This window comes from Vulpes vulpes, chromosome 13 (genome assembly GCF_048418805.1).
Source record: "Vulpes vulpes isolate BD-2025 chromosome 13, VulVul3, whole genome shotgun sequence".
In the NCBI taxonomy this organism is placed as follows: Eukaryota; Metazoa; Chordata; class Mammalia; order Carnivora; family Canidae; genus Vulpes; species Vulpes vulpes.
Genome location: NC_132792.1, coordinates 79,568,323 through 79,586,289, shown reverse-complemented (window position 1 = coordinate 79,586,289; position 17,967 = coordinate 79,568,323). Strand labels below are relative to the sequence as shown.

The 17,967-nt window shown below is 46.7% G+C and overlaps 1 protein-coding gene across 4 annotated transcripts in view; it reads left to right on the top strand.

Annotated features, from left to right (window-relative positions):
* Positions 1-17,967, top strand: part of MAPK4 (mitogen-activated protein kinase 4) — a 142,624-nt gene that overhangs the window by 92,403 nt on the left and 32,254 nt on the right. The window contains exon 1 of one of the 4 annotated variants that reach the window (XM_026006042.2): positions 9,167-9,319. The exons of the other annotated variants lie outside the window; for them this stretch is intronic. Coding sequence (XP_025861827.1) covers positions 9,281-9,319 — 39 coding nt within the window. The 5' untranslated portion in view covers positions 9,167-9,280. Of the gene's footprint in view, positions 1-9,166; positions 9,320-17,967 lie in introns of those variants that run through there. 4 annotated transcript variants of the gene reach the window in all.

Here is a 17,967-nt window from a genome sequence, read left to right as displayed (position 1 = left end):
TGAATTCCGACTGGTGTCAGGAACTCCCGAGAGCCTGCGGCACGCTGCCCACCAGATTAGCTGTGTACACACACTTTCCTCCTGGAGGGGCCACCCCTGCTGAGGGGAGAAGCCACCTCGCAACCTCACTAGGGCTGCCAGGGCCCTGCCAGCAGACTTGCCTTTCCTCTGGGGGCAGCAGGCAGAAAGCAGCCAGGAGACAGAGCCAGAGTAAGAGGCCCCTCGGAATGTGGATGGCCAACGATGGCGCTTGTGTTTGCTGGAATCCCTTGAGAAGGTCCGAGTGTTGTGTTAGGCTGGCCCATCTTTGGGCCCTGACCCCATTCTCTTGAGAGCCCTCTGTCTGCAGACCTCCTTTCCTCTCAGAACACATTCACACTTTGCCTATGTATGTAGCTCACTGAGGCGCCCTAGGGGTAAAGGGTACAGTGACTGATTCTCAGTGTGGGCGCTGGAGCAGAGCCTGCACTTCACCCCGGGGGCCTGCCGGAGGTCCAAGTCCTGGTTCCATCTCAGGCCTGGGATCCAGAAGCTCAGGGTAGGGCCCAGCTAGCTGCGTCCTAAGAAGCCCCCAGCTGCTTCTGATGGATTAACTTTCAAGAACCACTGATCTGAAGACACAGAATAGCTTGTCTGTGGATGGAACGCAGATGCCTGGACGTGTTTGCTGGCGCTTGCAACTGTGGTTCTCAAACTACAGTGTCACCAAGGCTACCAAGGCCCAGATAACAGGGCAGTATTTGCAGCAGACACTTTTCAACTAAAGGAGATCGTTAATGGTGGGGATGGGGCAACAAGAACACTGACGATTGTTGTTGGCAGGATGACTGTTAGGGTTCTCCATCACCTCACATTGCAAGTTGCCTGGCCTGCTCGCCATCACTCGGGTTTGCTAGAAAGCTGCACAAACCAGTGATCTACACCAAAAGGAGCACTGGTTCTGGGGCGCCTGGGGCTCAGCCAGTAAAGCTTCTGCCTTCAGCTCGGGTCAGGTCTCAGGGTCCTAAAATCGGGCTCCATGCTCGGTGGGGACTCTGCTTCTCCCTCTCCCTCTACCCTTCCCCTTAGCCCCATCCCACTTATGCTGTCTTTTAAAATCTTTAAGAAATAATAAAAAATAAAATGTCCAAGTGTTTTTTGTTTTGTTTTGTTTTGTTTTTGAAGGAGCATTGGTTCTATTTAGGTGTGATTCTCACAATAGTGAGGTGATAACACAGTTTGAGAAAACGCATACTTTTTGTTCTGGTATAAACTGCTCCACTCCGTGTTCTTTAACAACAGGCATTGCCTTCACAGCTCAGTGAAGCTGTTTGAGGGCTCGGCAGATGACCATAGTTCATTAAGCTTGTAGTTCAAGGTCCCAAAGGAGGCAGGAAGGTGCCTGACGTTGAACATGCGCAGTCAGCTTCCAAAAGCTTTTTGCACGGTGCCTCAGTCAGCAGCGTTTATGCTGGTGTGTTGTGTTGATCCGCCTCACCCACTCCTGTCCTGGCCCCTGCTTTCCTCTCGAGGCTTCTTGTCTGTCTAGGCCAACATAACCTCCCCCGTCTGCCTGGGCAGACATACAGAAAAGCCCCCCTAAAGCACAGATTCCCTTGAAACATCCTCAGAGGAGGAATTCTCATTTCTTGCATCTGAAATAGACTCTTTGCTGCTGATTGAGAGAGTGGCCATTTGGTGTCTTCTGAGCTCATATTTTGTTCGAATGATCCCCATATTGCACCTGGAGGGAATGAAGTACAGGTCCCTGTGTGCAGGGAGCGAGGAAGGGCTTGCCCAAGATCCCAGAATAGGGCCGGGGTCCTCAGTGCTGGCCCTGGCAGAGGCCCAGCCATACCCCAGGGCCAGCGTTTCATGGGAAAATGGGCTTGTGGAAAGACAACTTGCTGAAGGCCCAGCTAGAAGTTCTTAAGCTGCTAAGCGTGTTATTCCAAATCAGTGGAGCTGAAAAGATTTATTTAAAAGGCTATGAAATATCCCTTTTTAAAAGGGAAAAACATGACCTAGGGGATTAGAACAGAGGTTGTAGTAGAGGGACAAGTGTCCCTGAACACTCAGGCCAATTTGGAAAGCTAATTTTGTTGGCCTTCAGTGTCTCCCTACCTGCTGCCCACTGCAGCCCCACGCCCCAGGAGTGGGGTCTTCACTGTGTCCCTGGGCCTCTGGGATCCTCTTCTGTATACTCCTAGAACAGCATACCCAGACGCCTGAGACGCAACCCCACTTAGCTCCAGGGCGATATTAAAAATCTTTTAACAATGGGCAGGGTCCACACACCAGCAATGGGAAAGGAAGCCAGCCAGAGGCCTACAGCCGGCCGTGTCCTGGAGGTGCCCTGCTCACCAGGAATTGACCCTTTATTGCCAGATCATAGCGAGATCGAGGAGCATCCAGGAGTGAGGCTACGGTGATGAGAGAGGGAATCAAGGGCTTGGAGCAATGCCTATTTCCCAGCCAGTTTACAGCATTTCATTATTCTACTGCTGACTTCACTGCACCAGGGCATGCCAGCCGCACTTGGCCTTCCTCGTCCTATCAATGCTCACCCTTCTCACTGCTGTGGGTCTGCGTCTCCACTGGGTGTGAGCTGTTGATTAAAAGTGTAAAGGGATCAGGAGCTCCCTCCTTATTTTCAACACCAGCCTCCTGCTCACCTGGTGCTCACCAACAGGAAGCCGGCGTCCTGCCAGCCACACTGGAGAGGGGTGGAGTCTGTGCACTACGGGCTTTGCTGACAGTCTTGCTTTATCTACAAAGTGTTTTTATTTTGCTCTCCTGTTTGAAGTTTGTTTTCTCTGGACATGAATTTTTTTTTTTTTTTTTAGATTTTATTAATTTATTCCTCAGAGACAGAGAGAGAGAGAGGCAGAGACACAGGCAGAGGGAAAAGCAGGTCCCAACCTGCAGGCTCCCCACCTGCAGGCTCTCCTCCTGTGTGCAGGGATCGCAATGCCGGACTCAATCCCAGGACCCTGGGATCACGCCCTGAGCCAAAGGCAGACGCTCAACCGCTGAGCCACATCCTGGACATAAAATTCTGAATCTGTGATATTTTTGTCTTTCAGTACTTACAGATGCCATTGCCTTATATCCCATCCCTCTTCTTTTTGGGTGTTTTGTTTGTTTGTTTGTTTGTTTTCCTATTCTTTTTGAAGAGCAGGTCTTCATTCACATCATTTTACCTGTCTGTAATGTGGGGTTTTTTCTTTCATTATCAAGATTTTTTTTCTTGACCTTGGACTCTCAACATCTTGACTGTGATGTGCCCAGGGGTGGTTTTCTTGGTGCTTATTTTATTTGGGATTCACTGAGCTTCTTGGATCTGCAGGTTTATTTGGGACATTTCAACACTTGCTTTGTTTTTTCTGCTTCATTTTTTCTTTCTTCTCTTTCTGGGTTCTGATTACATGTATGTTAATCAGCTTGGTACTGCCCCAAAAGATAGTACAGCGTTTTGGGTTTGTTTTTTTGTTTTGTTTTGTTTTGTTTTTTTGTTTTTTTTTTTTGTTTTGTTTTGTTTTGTTTTTCCTTTTTAAAGAATGGATAAGTTCTGGTTGAGAATCCAACTCTTGGTTTCAGCTCAGGTCATGATCTCAGGGTCCTGGAATAGATCCTCATGTTGGGCTCCGTGCTCAGTGTAGAGTCTGCTTGTCCCCTTCCTCCCCTTGCTTGCTCATATGCTCATTCTCTCTCTCTCTCTCTCTCCTCTCTCTCTCTCAAATAAATTAAATCTTAAAAAAGAAAGAAAAAGAATGGATAAGTTTTGTGGTTCTGTCTTCAACTTCACTAATCCTTTCTTCTGCTATCTTTAATTTCTCATTAAGCTCATTTGGTGAATTTGTCATTTTAGATAACATGCTTTTCCATTCCAGAATTTCCATTTGGTTCCTTTTTCATAGTTTCCCTTTATGTGCTGAGATGTGCCATCTTCATCCATTGAGATCATTTTTTCCTTTAAATTCAAATTTAAAATAGCTGCTTTAAAGTCTTTGCCAGTTCAAAAACAGAAATCCCCAGATTGTTTAATATTGACTCCTTTTTTCTCCTGAATTTGGGTCACATTTTCTTTCTTCTCCACATTTCTGGTAATTTTTGCTTCTTTGTGGACATCGTAATTGATACTCTGAAAGGGAGCCTGAATTATATTGTCTTCCTTTAATGAATCTGGAACCCAGTTTTGGTTTTTGTTCTGGCAGGCAGTTCCCCTACAGATGGTTCTCCTAAATCTTGTTAAGGCTTATTCTTAGGCTTTGATAGGGCAGGATGAAAGTAACTCCTGCTCTAGAGCATGGCCCTTGCTCCCAGGGCCTGGCCTCTCTGTCATCTCCCTGGAATACCTCGTGCTGCCCATCTAGCTACACCTGAACTCCTGTGGTTCCTGTGTCTCTACAACCTCTGATAATCTTGTTCTGCTCTTGGTGTCAAAGTAGTTGCTCACTGCCAGCCCACACCAGAGTCTCACTCTGTGTGTGTACAATACAGCCCACAGCCAGAGATCTATGCGAGCCCCACCCCACAACCAACTTCTGGGCCCCCACCCTGCTGAAGCTCCTTCCTCTCCAGGGTCCTGCCCTGACAGCTCTAGATGCTTCAGCAGCCCCAAACTCCAGTTTCGACTTCCCCAGATCAGTAGGACAGCCATGTTCTGCTTCCCCCCACCTCCTGCACTGTGGTTGGAAAGTCTACCCAGGTACCGTGCCAGGGTGAATATGAAGTTCATCTTGTGTATTTCCTTCCCTCCTCTCAGGGATACCGCTCAGCCCATTGTCCAGTGCCTAGAAACATCTACTATGTATGTTTGTCCAGTTTTGTCATTGCTTATGATTGGAGGGCAAACCCAGGACCAGTCACTCCATCATGACCAGAAGCAACCAGCCCTCACATTTAATGATGTAGAGCTCCATGTAGCTGACCACCCTTGAATGCTAGATTGTAAGCACCTTGCAGAAAGTGTTGGAGACCTACTTATCTCTGCATCCTAGTAGCGTGCTTAATGAATGTTAGTATTCATTGCATAATATATATGAATTATAATATGCGTCAGCACGCTTATCAATACTATTCAGTGGGATCAAGTAGACAGCTTGGGGGCTAAGTATTGAACGATGCACTGCTCCTCCTTCCCTTTATAGCTGAGTAGATGTGCAGGAGGGGGCTCCCTTTCACACAGTATCTTCAGTCCTGATGGGGAGGATCCCAGCTGCTCCAGCCCCTGTTCTAGTCCTTCCACTGGGGTACTCCCAGGGTGTCAGTGCCACAGGAACATGATACTGTCTTACTCTATAGGCAGATATTCCTCTGTTTATACTGAAGAAGAGTGATTGGAAAATGGAATGAAATCCTTTTAGATTCTCACCTAACATGTAAGCTCTTTAACCAGCCGTGGTTGTGGTTGCCTTTTGAGAAGACAGTAGTATAGAAATAGGAGACCTGGGGTGGGGTCATTGCTAGGGTTATCCTGACTTCTTGGCGACCTTGTGCATCAGTAGTATATTACTTTGAGCCTCATCTCTAGCTTCACCACCCCACCTACCTGGTGCTGTAACTTCACCAACTTGTCACCATTCACTGGAAAATCCCATAGTCGGTGACAGTTCTGGTCCCACATGCTGTTCCTCTGCTCCCACTTGAACTCCTACTATCCCCGCAGACTCAGCTCGAGAGCCCCACCTCTGCACAACTTCTCCCTGCTTCCCCAGGGACTTAATCACACCTTCCTCCCATGTCCAAAGCAGTTATTCCCATACTTATCCCTTCACATGCCTCTTCCCAGTAGACATCGGGGCCCTTAGGAAAGAGTGTGTATCTCATTCATCTCCGTATTCCTAGCGCCGGGTACTGTATCTGACTGGGAGTATGTCCACATTAACTGCTTATTGACTCATGAAGAAGCCAGGCCTCTTTCTTTCCACTGAATTGAGTATGATCCACAAGAGCTTCTCAGAATAAAGCATGATTTCTCCTCCTCAGGGCAGCTTCCCAAACTTTTTTTTTTAATTTATTTTTTATTTTTTAGCTTCCCAAACTTGAACTCATCCATCATGCCCCTCTAAATCTCTGCAGCCTAGACACCCTTTGTTTTCGTACAGTCACATCTGGGTACTGTTCTAGGTGCTTGACAGGTGTTAACCTTGTTAGTCCTTATAACACCCTAACAATAGTAATATAGTAATAATGGTGATGATGAGAGGTGCTACTGTTGTCCCCATTTTACAGATGAAGACACTGAGGCGCATAGAATGACTTGTCCAAGGTCACTGGCTAGTAGATGGTGGAGTCGGGTGTCCCAGCCTCGCAGTGGCTTCAGAGGCCACGCTGTAGTCACTGAGCTACAGTGCCTCATCGGCTGTCCAGATGATAATGTTGCCAGAGCTCATTCTACCCTTGACTGTCTTTCCTTTGATGTCCTGCAACTTTTCATGAACTTTCTTAAAATGTATCTTTCAGAACTATGGATTAAAGTGAGAGTGTGACATCTCTGCCCCATAAATAATTTACTATTTGTGCTACCGTGGCTTTTTTTGGCAGCCTGTCAACTATTGTCTCATCCTGAGCTCGTTGCCAACCAAGTTCAGTTAAGTTCTGTATTATCTGTTTTACTCTTATATGGTTGTTTTTCATCTTGTGGGCTTTAGGCAAATATTCCAACATGATGAGACCTTTTTGGGTCTTTGTTTTCCAACATAATCTTATCCCTTACAGTGGCATAATTTATAAACTTCTCTGTTAGGACTTCACCTGTATCACTGATTTTAAAATGTGTAAAGAAGATTAGGTGAAAAGCTTAGACTCCTGGCCGCTCAACACTTCTCTCCACGGTGACACGGACCCTAAGCTAGCATTCTTTGGATTTAGTTGTCCAACCAGTTGTGAGTTTACATAATTGTAGAGTTATCTGATCTGTGTTTCTTCACTGTCCACAAAGGTATCCTAACAGGTTTAGCTAAGTGCCTTGTTGAGATTCAGGGACATTGTCTACAGAATCCTCTCATTCCACCTCAGTACAATCTAAAACTCATCCTAAAGCTTAAAAAAGCCAAATTCAAACTATATGACCAGCTGCGACACTTTAATCCCTTGATACATAGAACTCAGATGTTGGCAAACACCACCACTTAGAGTGAAATCACACATGAGCATCTAAACTTAAAATCATTTTGGAGATTAGGGCGTGTTTAAGTAAACTGGCTTATCCACTAAATAGAATACGATACAACTATTTTCAATAGTGTTTTTTGAAGAGTTTGCAATAGCATAGAAAATGTTTATGTAATAATGATTAGGTTTAAAAAGCAAGATACAGCATTGTATAGATGGTGATCATTCATAACAGTTTGAAATACAAAGGAAAGAATGACGCATTAGAATTGGCTAGAGGCTAAAAACTCCCAAATGTCAACAATGGTTAGACAAGATAATAAATAAAAAGAAGATTTTTTCACTTCTGTTTATTTTTCTGTAGTTCCCAAAAATGTGCAACAGGAATAGACATGGTTTTTATCACAGTAACCTTTTCAGATGGGAGGTTACAAAAGTTTGTTGCAAGAGTCCATTTACCAAGAACTTATTTATTACGAAAGAGTGGTAAGTCCAAATGATCCATCTGTGAGAGACAAGGGTGAAGCACATGGGCATCTGGCCCAGAAGCAGGTGCACGCTGGTCCTATCCCGCATTCTATTGTGCAGTGCCTGACGTGTCATGTGTGTCTTACCTCCTCACCCAGATGGCAGCCCTGCCTCCACTGCTGCCTCTGTTGCAGACCATGGGACAGGCTCTTCTGGGGTGCCGTGCCCCTGGGAAGGAAGATCAGCCTCCTCACTCGTGCTGTGTGGCCCAGAACTGGTTGCTTCACCTGCCTTGGGCTGGCTCCGTCCTCAGAGTACTAGATCCTGCCTCTCACAAGTGCATGGCACTACGTCAGGCATCTGGGAAACACTCGGTCAATATTAGCTCTTTTTCACAATGATTATTAATCACAGTTGGAGAGGGTGTCTGTGTTTTCCAACACCTAGAATTCTCCCAATAATGATGAATGTTATTGAGGCAGCTGACCTGCTTTAGTTCCTCATCTAAGATACAAATTGAGGGAGTGAGGAAGAGTGGAAGCAAGTCAAAGAACCTTTATTGGAATGAATTGTCTGAATGGACAGATGAAGAAGCACTGCACTTGGAAGAGTGTGTTTGACCCACAAGGAGGCCAAACCACTAAATGTTGGCACTTTTGCAATCTAACCAAGGACCGATTCTAGTACTGAGGTTACACAGTATGGTTGATTTCCAGAATATTTTAATGATTGGTAAGCCTGGGGACAACCAATCAGAACAGACGTTGGTGTTGGCCCTTCAGAATGGATCCCAGCAGTGAGCGCCTGTCGCCCCTACCCCTGCACCCTTTCCCTTGTGGAGACTGGAGAGGAGGGTCCGGCCTCCTCAGATGTCCTCCTTTAGATGTCCATCACCAGCTCCAATTCCAGGCACGTGGAGCAGCAACCAGAAAGCATGTCCTGGCACAGCTGTTTTGGGAAGGGGCAAGCCTTTGTGCCACTGATGCTCATTCTTTCTTCTTTCTCCTCTCCTCCATGATGATTGTTCATGCCTATGCTGTCCATCACACACCTGACATGATCCCCATGTTGTCTGAGGCAGCAGGAAAGGAGGAGCCTTTCCTTGTTCTGCCTGCTGCACCATGCTTGTCTCTCCTGTGTCCCCAGATGTCCTGGACAGCTGGCTTCCAGGGTGTGGGAGACCCTAGGGTATGGTCGTGAAGATGGTATTGCTCTATCTTCTATGCAGAATGACGACCATCTGCAGAAACCACGTGTCCTCCTGGCAGTGAGCTCAATTAGGCAGCTGTGAAAAGCAGGACTCATGTTCTTGGGGATGAATTTTTATCATTTCCCATTTTCCTAGTGGTCCCTATAGGCCTTTTGTCTTAGCTCTATTCTATGGTCACCAGCTGCCCTCAACCCTGACCCTGACCTATTTGCAAATGCTAATGAGAGAGCGTAAACAGCTGATGGCTCCTGTAGCGGGAGGATCAATATCATCATATCTACCCTGAAATTTTTCCTGGAATTCATAGTAATGCACTCTGGGAGTTCTTTCTCACCAGTGATAACTCTGGATCCTCATACCAACCCTCTGAGGGCGGCAGGTCAGGTTAATTATTGTCCTTAGTTGATAACTGTGAGGACTAGGGAAACCCTGAGGCTCATCAAAGACCCTAATGAGAAGCAGAGCCTGGACCAGACCTGCCTCTGGGGACCTGGACAGCAATGGATGCAACTGGACTCGGCTCCAGATTTCAAGGTCTCACAGGTACTTTCTGTGATGAGAAGAGGGGAGACTCATGAAGTGGGGAGCACTTCTGCTTTCCCCATTAAGAAAGCCAGAGAACAGAGCAGCTTTGTAACCTTCCCTGGGGCCCACAGTAAGCAAAGGTAGTGAGGCCTGGACAGGAAATTGCAATCCTTGTGTCCTGGGTCCTTCCTTTTCTCTGTGGGCCCCACACATTCTCCCACCTTCTCACTGTGCTCGCACCTTCCCATGTCCACCTGCTGTCCTCCCCAGTGCTCCTGCACAGCTTTTTCCTTCTATCTCTCCCCACTGGAAACTTACTGGGGCCAGGGCCTGCTTCACTGCCCCAGTGCACAGCTATTTGGGAGAAGGCTGCCAGCTAGGGTGCTCATTTCAGTAGAACGGTGGTTTCTTTTGGCCTTCAAACTAATTTTATGGAGACGTAATCAACATACTGTACAATTCACCCATTTAAAATGTACATTTCACTGGCTTTTAGTAAATTCAGAGTTGTGCATCTGTCTCCAGAATCAATTTTTATTTTATTTTTAAAGAATTAATTTATTTGAAAGAGAGAGCATGCATGAGTTGTGGGAGGAGTGGGGGGAGAAAGAGAACCTCAAGCAGGTTCCATGCTGAGCAGGAAGCCTGATGTGTAGGCTCAATCCCACAGTGCTGACTGAGATCATGACCTAAGCAGAAACCAAGAGTTCGGACACTCAACCGACAGCCACCCAGGTGCCCCTAGAATCAATTTTTTATGTATATTTTTTTACTGGAGTTCAATTTGCCAGCATATAGTATGACACCCAGTGCTCATCCCATCAAGTACCCCCCTCAGTGCCCATCACCCAGTCACCCCATCCCCCCGCCCACCTCCCCTTCCACTACCCCTTGCTCGTTTCCCAGATTTAGGAGCCAGAATCCATTTTAAAACATCTTCATTCCCCCCCACACACATAAAACCTCAACCCCTTGAGTCATCACTCCCTATGGTCTCCATCCTCCCCTTCTTCAATCCTGGGCAAGAAATCTACCGTCTTTCTTTATGGATTTGTGTATTCCTGGCATTTCATATAAATAGGATCGTATGGTATGTGGACCTCTGTGACTGGATTCTTTCTTTTCACTTTCACTACTATATTTTCAAGCTCCATTCACATGGTAGCGGGTCTCACCAATTCACTTCTGTTTATTGCCAAATGACATCCAAATATTTGGACACACCACATTTTCTGTATCTGTTCCTTGGTTGATGGACATTGGGTTTGTTTTCACTTCTCAGCTATAGTAAATGATGCTGCTGTGAACGTTCATGAACCAACTTTTGTGGGTCCATAGGTTTCCATTTTCATTTGTCTTTGATATAAACCTAGGAGTGAGATTATTGAGTCATGTGTTACTGTTTGAGGAACTACTAGAATGTTTTCCAACCTGGTGGCACCATTTTACATTCTCACCAGCAACAAGGGTTCAGTTTCTCCAGATTGTTAGTAACACTTCTCAATTTCTGTTTTGTTTGTTTTTATTCTGGCCACCCTAGTGGGTATGAGGTGGTGTGGCATTGTGGTTTTGATTTCCATTTCCCTGGTGGTTAATGACATTGAGCATCTTTTCGTGTGCTTATTGGCCACTTATAGACCTTCTCTGGAGAACTGTTTGTTTAGATTGCTTGCCTGTTTTTAATTGGGTTTTTTATTATAGAATTGTAAAAGTTCTTTATATATTCTAGATATAAACCCCTTACAGATATATAATTTGCAGGAAAAAAATTTCTGTTATACTGTGAGTTATCTTTTGCTTTTTTTTTTTAGTGTTGTCCTTTGAAGCACTTTTTTTTTTATTTGGATGATACCCAGTTTATATTTTCTTTTGTTGTTTTTGCATTTGGGATCAAATCCAAGGTCATGAAGATTTACATCTATGATTTCTGAAAGTTTTATAGTTTCAGGTCTTATGTTTGAGGCTTTGATCCCTGTTGAATTCATTGTTGTAGATGGTGTGGGAGAGAGGTCCAGCTTCATTCGTGTCTCCTTATGTCAGTACACTATCCTGATAATTAAATTTTTGTAGTTTTGTAGTTTTTAGAATCAGAAGGTGGGTCTTCCAACATTGTTCTTTTTCATGATGGTTTTGGCTCTTTGCATCATGAAGCAGAATGAAGTGCTGATATGCATGCTACATCATGAATGAATCTTGAAATCATTTTGCTAAGTGACAGTAGCCAGTCACAAAAGGCCACCTGTTGTATGATTCCATGTCTGTGAGCTGTACAAAATAGACAAATTCATAGAGACAGAAGATAAATTAGTGGCACTGGGGGCTGAGAGTTGGGGAAAAATAGTGTGACTTCCAACGAGTATGAGGTTTTGTGTTGGGATCATGAAAATGTTCCAGAATTAGTAATGATGGTCCTGCAATGTTGCCACTACACTAGAAACCACTGGATGGTATGTTTTAAAATGGTGAATTTTGGGAATCCCTGAATGGCTCAAGGTTTAGCACCTGCCTTCTGCCCAGGGCATGATCCTGGAGTCCCGGGTTTGCGTTCCGCATCGGGCTCCGTGTGGAGCCTGCTTCTCCCTCTGCCTGAGTCTCTGTCTCTCTGTCTCTGTCTCTCTCTCTCTGTCTTTCTCTCTCATGAACTAATAAACGATATATTTTAAAAATAAGAAATAGAAAATGTGTAGTTCAAAACCCTTCCACAAAGAAAACTCCAGGCCTAAATAGCTTCACAGGAGAATTCTACCAAATATTTAAGGAACAAAGAGTACTAATTTTATAAATTATTTCAAAAAATTAGAAAGGAAAAAACAAACAAAAAAAAATTAGAAAGGAATACTTCCCAATTCATTCTAAGCATTAGAGTGATAGCAAAGCCTGACAAAAACATTACAAGAAAAGAAGACAAGAGATTAATGTCTCCCATTAAGATAGGTACAAAATGTCTAAACGAAATTTTAGGACATTGAATTTAGCAATATATATGAAGAAAAATGCATATTGACGAAATGTGTTTTATCTCAGGAATGCAAGTTTGGCTTAATATCAGAAAATCAGTGTTATGACCATTTTGAAAAATGTTTTGGCAGTTTCTTTAAAAGTTAAATTTACATCTACCATATGATCCAGACATTCCACTTCTATTTACCCAAAAGAAATGAAAGTATATGTCCATGCAAAGATTTGTATACAAATGTTCATAGTAGCTTTGTGTTTCATAGAGGAAAAACTGGAAGCTACCCAAATATCTATCAGCATTCAGATGCACAAACTGTGGTATATCCATACAGTGGAATTATTACTTAGCAATAACAGGGAATGAACCATTTGCAACAATGTGGATGGATCTCAAAGTAATTATGCTGAATGAAAGAAGTCAGACCTAAATGAATGAGTGAATAATGAAATACTGTAAGATTCCATGTATATAGAATTCTAGAAAATGTCATCTACAGTAATAGTAAAAAGATTAATGGTTGCCTAGGGATGGAGAGAGGCAAAGAGGCATGGAAACTTCTAGGGGTGACACGAGTTGATTGCTTGGATTGGTGATGATTTCACAGGTGCATATGTATGTCAGAATGTATCAAAATTGCACACTTTAAGTGTGTGCAGTTGTGTGTCACTCAACAAAGCTGTTTTAAGGTAAAAATATTATTTAATCAACAAGTATTTCAATGTCAACTACAATCTAGCTTCTGAGGACTGAAGCTCAATACTCCGGACGAGGTCCCTGACTTCATGGAGTTTGTATTTAGGTGAGAAGCTTCTGTAGACTAGATATCCTTAACAGTCCCAGAGTTTGCCACAAAACTCCTTCAGCCTCAGACAGAGAGTTCTCGTCCTCCCAGATGTGTGGGAAGGGGGGCAGCGCTGCTGGACACGGGGCTGCGTGGAGATGGAGCAGCAACAGAACAAGGGCTGGGTCACTCCTCTGCCTCTCTGGACATCCCCCTTCAGCCGCAGACTCACTATCCGTGTTCCCACCCTGTCCAACAGGAAGTGGGTCAGGTGTGCTGCCCCTCTTAGCAGAGCAAAGCGCATGCAGCTGCTGAGCTGGACAGGTCCACACTTGCACACAGAGGGTGCCACGTAAACATGGGGAGCCAGGGGTGGATAAACTGTGGAGAGAGAGAAAGCCTTGGTCCAGTTGCAGGAGAGCTCTCTGGTCAATGTTTCCTTAGGGAGCTTGACTGGTCAATGTTTCCTTAGGGAGCTTGACTCTGCTCTTGCCCCTTGTCTGCGCCAAATACTCCTGGAGGAACCCATCGTTTTTGCTTAAACTCTATTGAGTGGCTTCTCTTATTGCAACTAAGAAGAACTTTACTCCCTTCATTTAGCTGCGTGGCTGACTGGAGCCATCTGAGAAAGTGTGACTTGTCCTTCTGCTCCCCTCTGGCTGATGGGAAGAGTTGAGACCGAAGCTGCAGGTTCTCAGTAGTGAGACCAGTAAAGCCAGACAGCATGAAGCCATGGTCCACCTTGGACTCTGCCCCAAGTCTTCCCCACAGCACTCGGCGGGGATGGCCTGGAAGGGAGGGGTCCCAAACTGAGCGAGGGAGAGCCCCAGAAGGCCCCCGTCCCAGGCAGGCTCTTCTGCTTGCTGGCACATCAGTCCACCTGTCTCTGCTGTTTCAGACCATCGGGGTGACTTCCTCAGCCAACAGTCTGATCTGGCTTCTCTCGACAGCCTTTTCTTTATCGATGGCAGAGAAGGACAGGGGTACCCGTACTTTCTAAGCCACCCCCACGCCTACGTGTTTTAGATCCAGGTATGAGCTGATAAGCAAATTATACTAATCACCCTCTGGATGAGCATCTCACTACCATCAACAGCTTGACAAAGTGAGCTAACATAGCCTGACACGTTTCAGATGACCCGAACTCACACAGAGAACAGGGCATTTGGGACAAAAACTTAAAGAGCTTTAAACAGAGATTATAAACCAAGAAACAGAGATTCTGCATTGGGCTACTATTTAAAAAGTTCATTTTATCCCAATGAGAAGTTTTCTGTGATCAATGAAGTGAAGATAGTAGTTAAGGTAAAGTATAATAAAATAAAATCATTTTATTTTTGGAAAGAAAGTATACATATGTGTCAGGAGAGAGGGAAGGAAAAACAGGAGTGGGGCTAAGTTGTAATTCCCCTGTAGGACATGGGGTTGAGGGTATCCTGAGAATCAGAAATGATTTTCACTTTAAAGTTTACTTCTTTAATGATGGAGTCGTTTAAAAAATGAACCCGTGCCACTTTGCAGTTAAAAAATAAAATATAGGGGCACCTGGGTGGCTCAGCTCAGTGCATGACCCCGGGGTCCTGGGATCGAGTGCCACATCGGGCTCCCTGCATGGAGACTGCTTCTCCCTCTGCCTGTGTCTCTGCCTCTCTCTGTGTCTCTCGGGAATAAACAAATAAAATCTTTAAGTTATATATATATATATTTTTTTCTTCATAAAAATCTGTCCTGCAAGACAACAGAATGAGAGCACCAGAGGTGAGTCAGCCAGGAAGGCAGGGCAAGCCTGAGAAGGGCAGGGCACCAGGTTGGTAGGGAAGGAGCAGGGGTTTGACTTAATTCTATAACAGAATGATTCCTGATCAGCTGAAATTTGACATTTTTTTACTTTGTGATGGGAAAAAATTAGGAAAGCCTGTGCCACTGGACTTAACAAATAGTGGGGCATACTGTGTGCCCAGCCTACCACGTGTGTGTGGGACCTCCCACACACTGTGCAGTGTCACTGATGTGCCCATGTGGCGGCCAAGCAGAGGCAGTTACCCAGAGCCAATCATCCTCAAGTCAGAGTCCAAAAAGAGAAGGCAGCTGGCCTGGAGAATTCTTCTGCAAAATAGGTTTCTATCTTCTCAGGTTTTACTTAAAGGGTTTCCAACAAGTTCTGGCCCAGTGCACCTCTGTGAAGGAAACAACTTCAGGGGTTTAAGGGAGAGGGCATGTCTGGAGCTGGGGCTGATGGCAGACAGCATTCTGGAGTGGGTTGAGTCTCTCCTCTCCTGGTCTCCCGTCTGCATCCCTCGGCCCTCAGTAGAGCTTCCATCCACAGTCTGCTGCCCACCCCCGTCCCTCTTCCCGTGCTTCCTCATCCCCACAGGAGCACTGCGAGGAGCTTCCTTCTTAAAATCCTCCATGGATCTTAAAAGGGAAGCCGTGGTCAGTCATTTACACGTCCATCCACACAGCCATCCAGCCCAGCGACATTTGTATTTGAAGTTTGACCCCTTGCTGTGAAACCAAAAGTTGAATCCCCGGGAAAGGGATTTTCAGGCATCAGCCAGCAGGTGGAGGCAGTATTTTTCAAGGAAGCTTCCTGCTGCTGCAGAAATCATACCACCTCCCTGTTCAGTGCCTGTAGCCCAGGTCTTGGGTACCCTCACCACCCAGTGCTGGCTGGCTTCCCCTGGACTCTCTGGAGAAGATTGTACGTCATTCCCCGTGGACTACTGGGCACGTGTGAAGTCTTGTACAGGCCACCGCAGCTTCTGTGGGTGAGAATCTGGACCTTTAGGATTCAGCAGGGCCTTGAATTCACTGTATGTAATAATGCCCCAGAGAAAGGATTCTACAGAGTACCAGTCAGGGTATGAACCCTGATTCTATTCCTTAAAAATTGTGTGACCTTGAGCAAGTTATTTATCCTCTAAGGCCAATTTTCATACCTGTAAGAAGGAAATAACAGAACCCATTTCACAGGGTTGTGCTGAGGATTGGATAGAATGAAGAATGCCAAGTGGTTAGCGCAGTGCTCCGTGGACATGAGCCCAACTTACCGGGTGGAGCAGAGCCAGGGCGTGTGGGAAGAAGGGAAGCGAAGACTGAAACCTAGAAGCTGGGGTAGGACAGCTGGGCAGAGCCAAGCTGTTTCTATCAGCTTGAGCGGCGGTCTCCTCTGCTGTCTGTGTGGCGAGCTCCGGTGGGGCTGGCTGGCGACTCCCCCGTGCAGGATACGTTTTGGACTTGTGAGTAAGGACCGCGGGCCCGTCGTCTACAGCCTCGTTCGCCTGGGCCACAGGCGAGATGGAAGGTGGAGGGGGTATCAGCTGCTGACCAGACAGTGCACAGCCTGCACCCATGGGCCTGTCTCCATCTCACCCGAGCCAGCAGCCGGCCCTCTCTTTGCACCCGATTCCAAGAAACTGCATGATCTGGTTGAATCCATGACGGCGTGGAGGCAGGAGATGAGGGACCAGATGGGTGCCTTAGAGGAGAGAGAAGTGACGGCTGGTGGTCTGACAGGTAAGGAGGCAGAAAAAAATCCAAGGGTGGGCATCAGAAGTGACGGGAAATGGCAGCCAGCAGGCTCTGGTGTGGGCTTTTGCCTCCCTTTGGTATCTGAGAGCCACGGGAGGGCTCCAAACATGCTCTTCAGAGTCCCGACCCTGCAGAGGGCTGTGAAATCACAGCCTATTTGAAGAAGCCAGTTGTGTGTATGATGTGAGTGGCGACAGGACCTCAGATGGGGCCTTCTATGTGCATGGGCTCCCATGCACTTGCTGTGCATCCCGTCGCCCGGTCACCGTGGGATTCCCATGGTCACCCTGCGGTAGAGGCGAGGCTGTGGTTTTGCCTCCTGTTTCACAGATGACGAAGCTACGACCGGTGGTGGCTGACTGCCTGCGCTTCCGTGTGAAGGAAGCTTCACTCTAGGACTTCCGACTTGGGGTCCAGTGCTCTTTCCCACGCAGATATTTCCAAACTTCCAGGGAGCCTGCGGGTTCCTCCCTGGGGGCTGCTGTGGGGGTACAGGGGGGCCCACGGGCGGGCCTGTGACTTCCCGCGTCTGACCCAACAAGAAGTGCTACGTATTTAGCAGCAAGAGACTTTGGGTGGGAAAAAATCAAAAGGTCCTCCTGCTTAGAAGAAAAGATAAGAATGAGACAAAAAGAAAGCTTTGAAGCTCCTGGAAATGGTGCCCTGAATATTTGGGGACTGTTTGCATCCCAAAATGATTGAAATCAAAAGACTGTCACGGGATCATGTGCACTGGGCACACCTGCTCTTGGCACACTCAGCCAGCCTACAGGCCATCCCCCAGGGGTGCCCCAGGCCTGTGGGACTCAGGTTCTCCAGGGGATACCCCAGGGGGCCACTTCCCGGCCTCACTTCTCTGCAGCCACCTCCCCATACAGGCAGGCTGCCCAGGGCTGTTAGTCAGTGCCTTTGGCATCCTCACCATCCGACAAAGCCCTGTCGTAAAGTCTTCCAGTGGGTTCCTGGCTGCAAGTATCCCCCCAGCTGTGAACATGTGATACTCACTGGATGAGTGACAGGTGTCCTCCTGCATGTCAACAGTGGCCCCCTGCACACCCCGAGTACAACCCCACACAATCTGTTCTGCAGGTGGGACTGTCAGGCCCGACAAAAGACGTCCTGGAAGAGTCATTTGCATAGAGAGGGCTTCGGTGACCCGCGTAGGTGGCACTCAGTCACCCAGGGAGACCTGACCTCCTTGCCCACCTCAGGCTGTGCTCCCGCCGCCTTCCACTCTGCACCCACAGCAGCACCCTCACTGAGACATGAAGAGGATGTGAGAGGGCATCCAGGTGCTGGTCGTGAGCAGGCCACCACTGTCATCATCCCCAGATGCTGCATGGAAGAGCTGTGCAGGGTATTGGGGGAGGGCAGTTACACTTCTCCCTCAGCCGG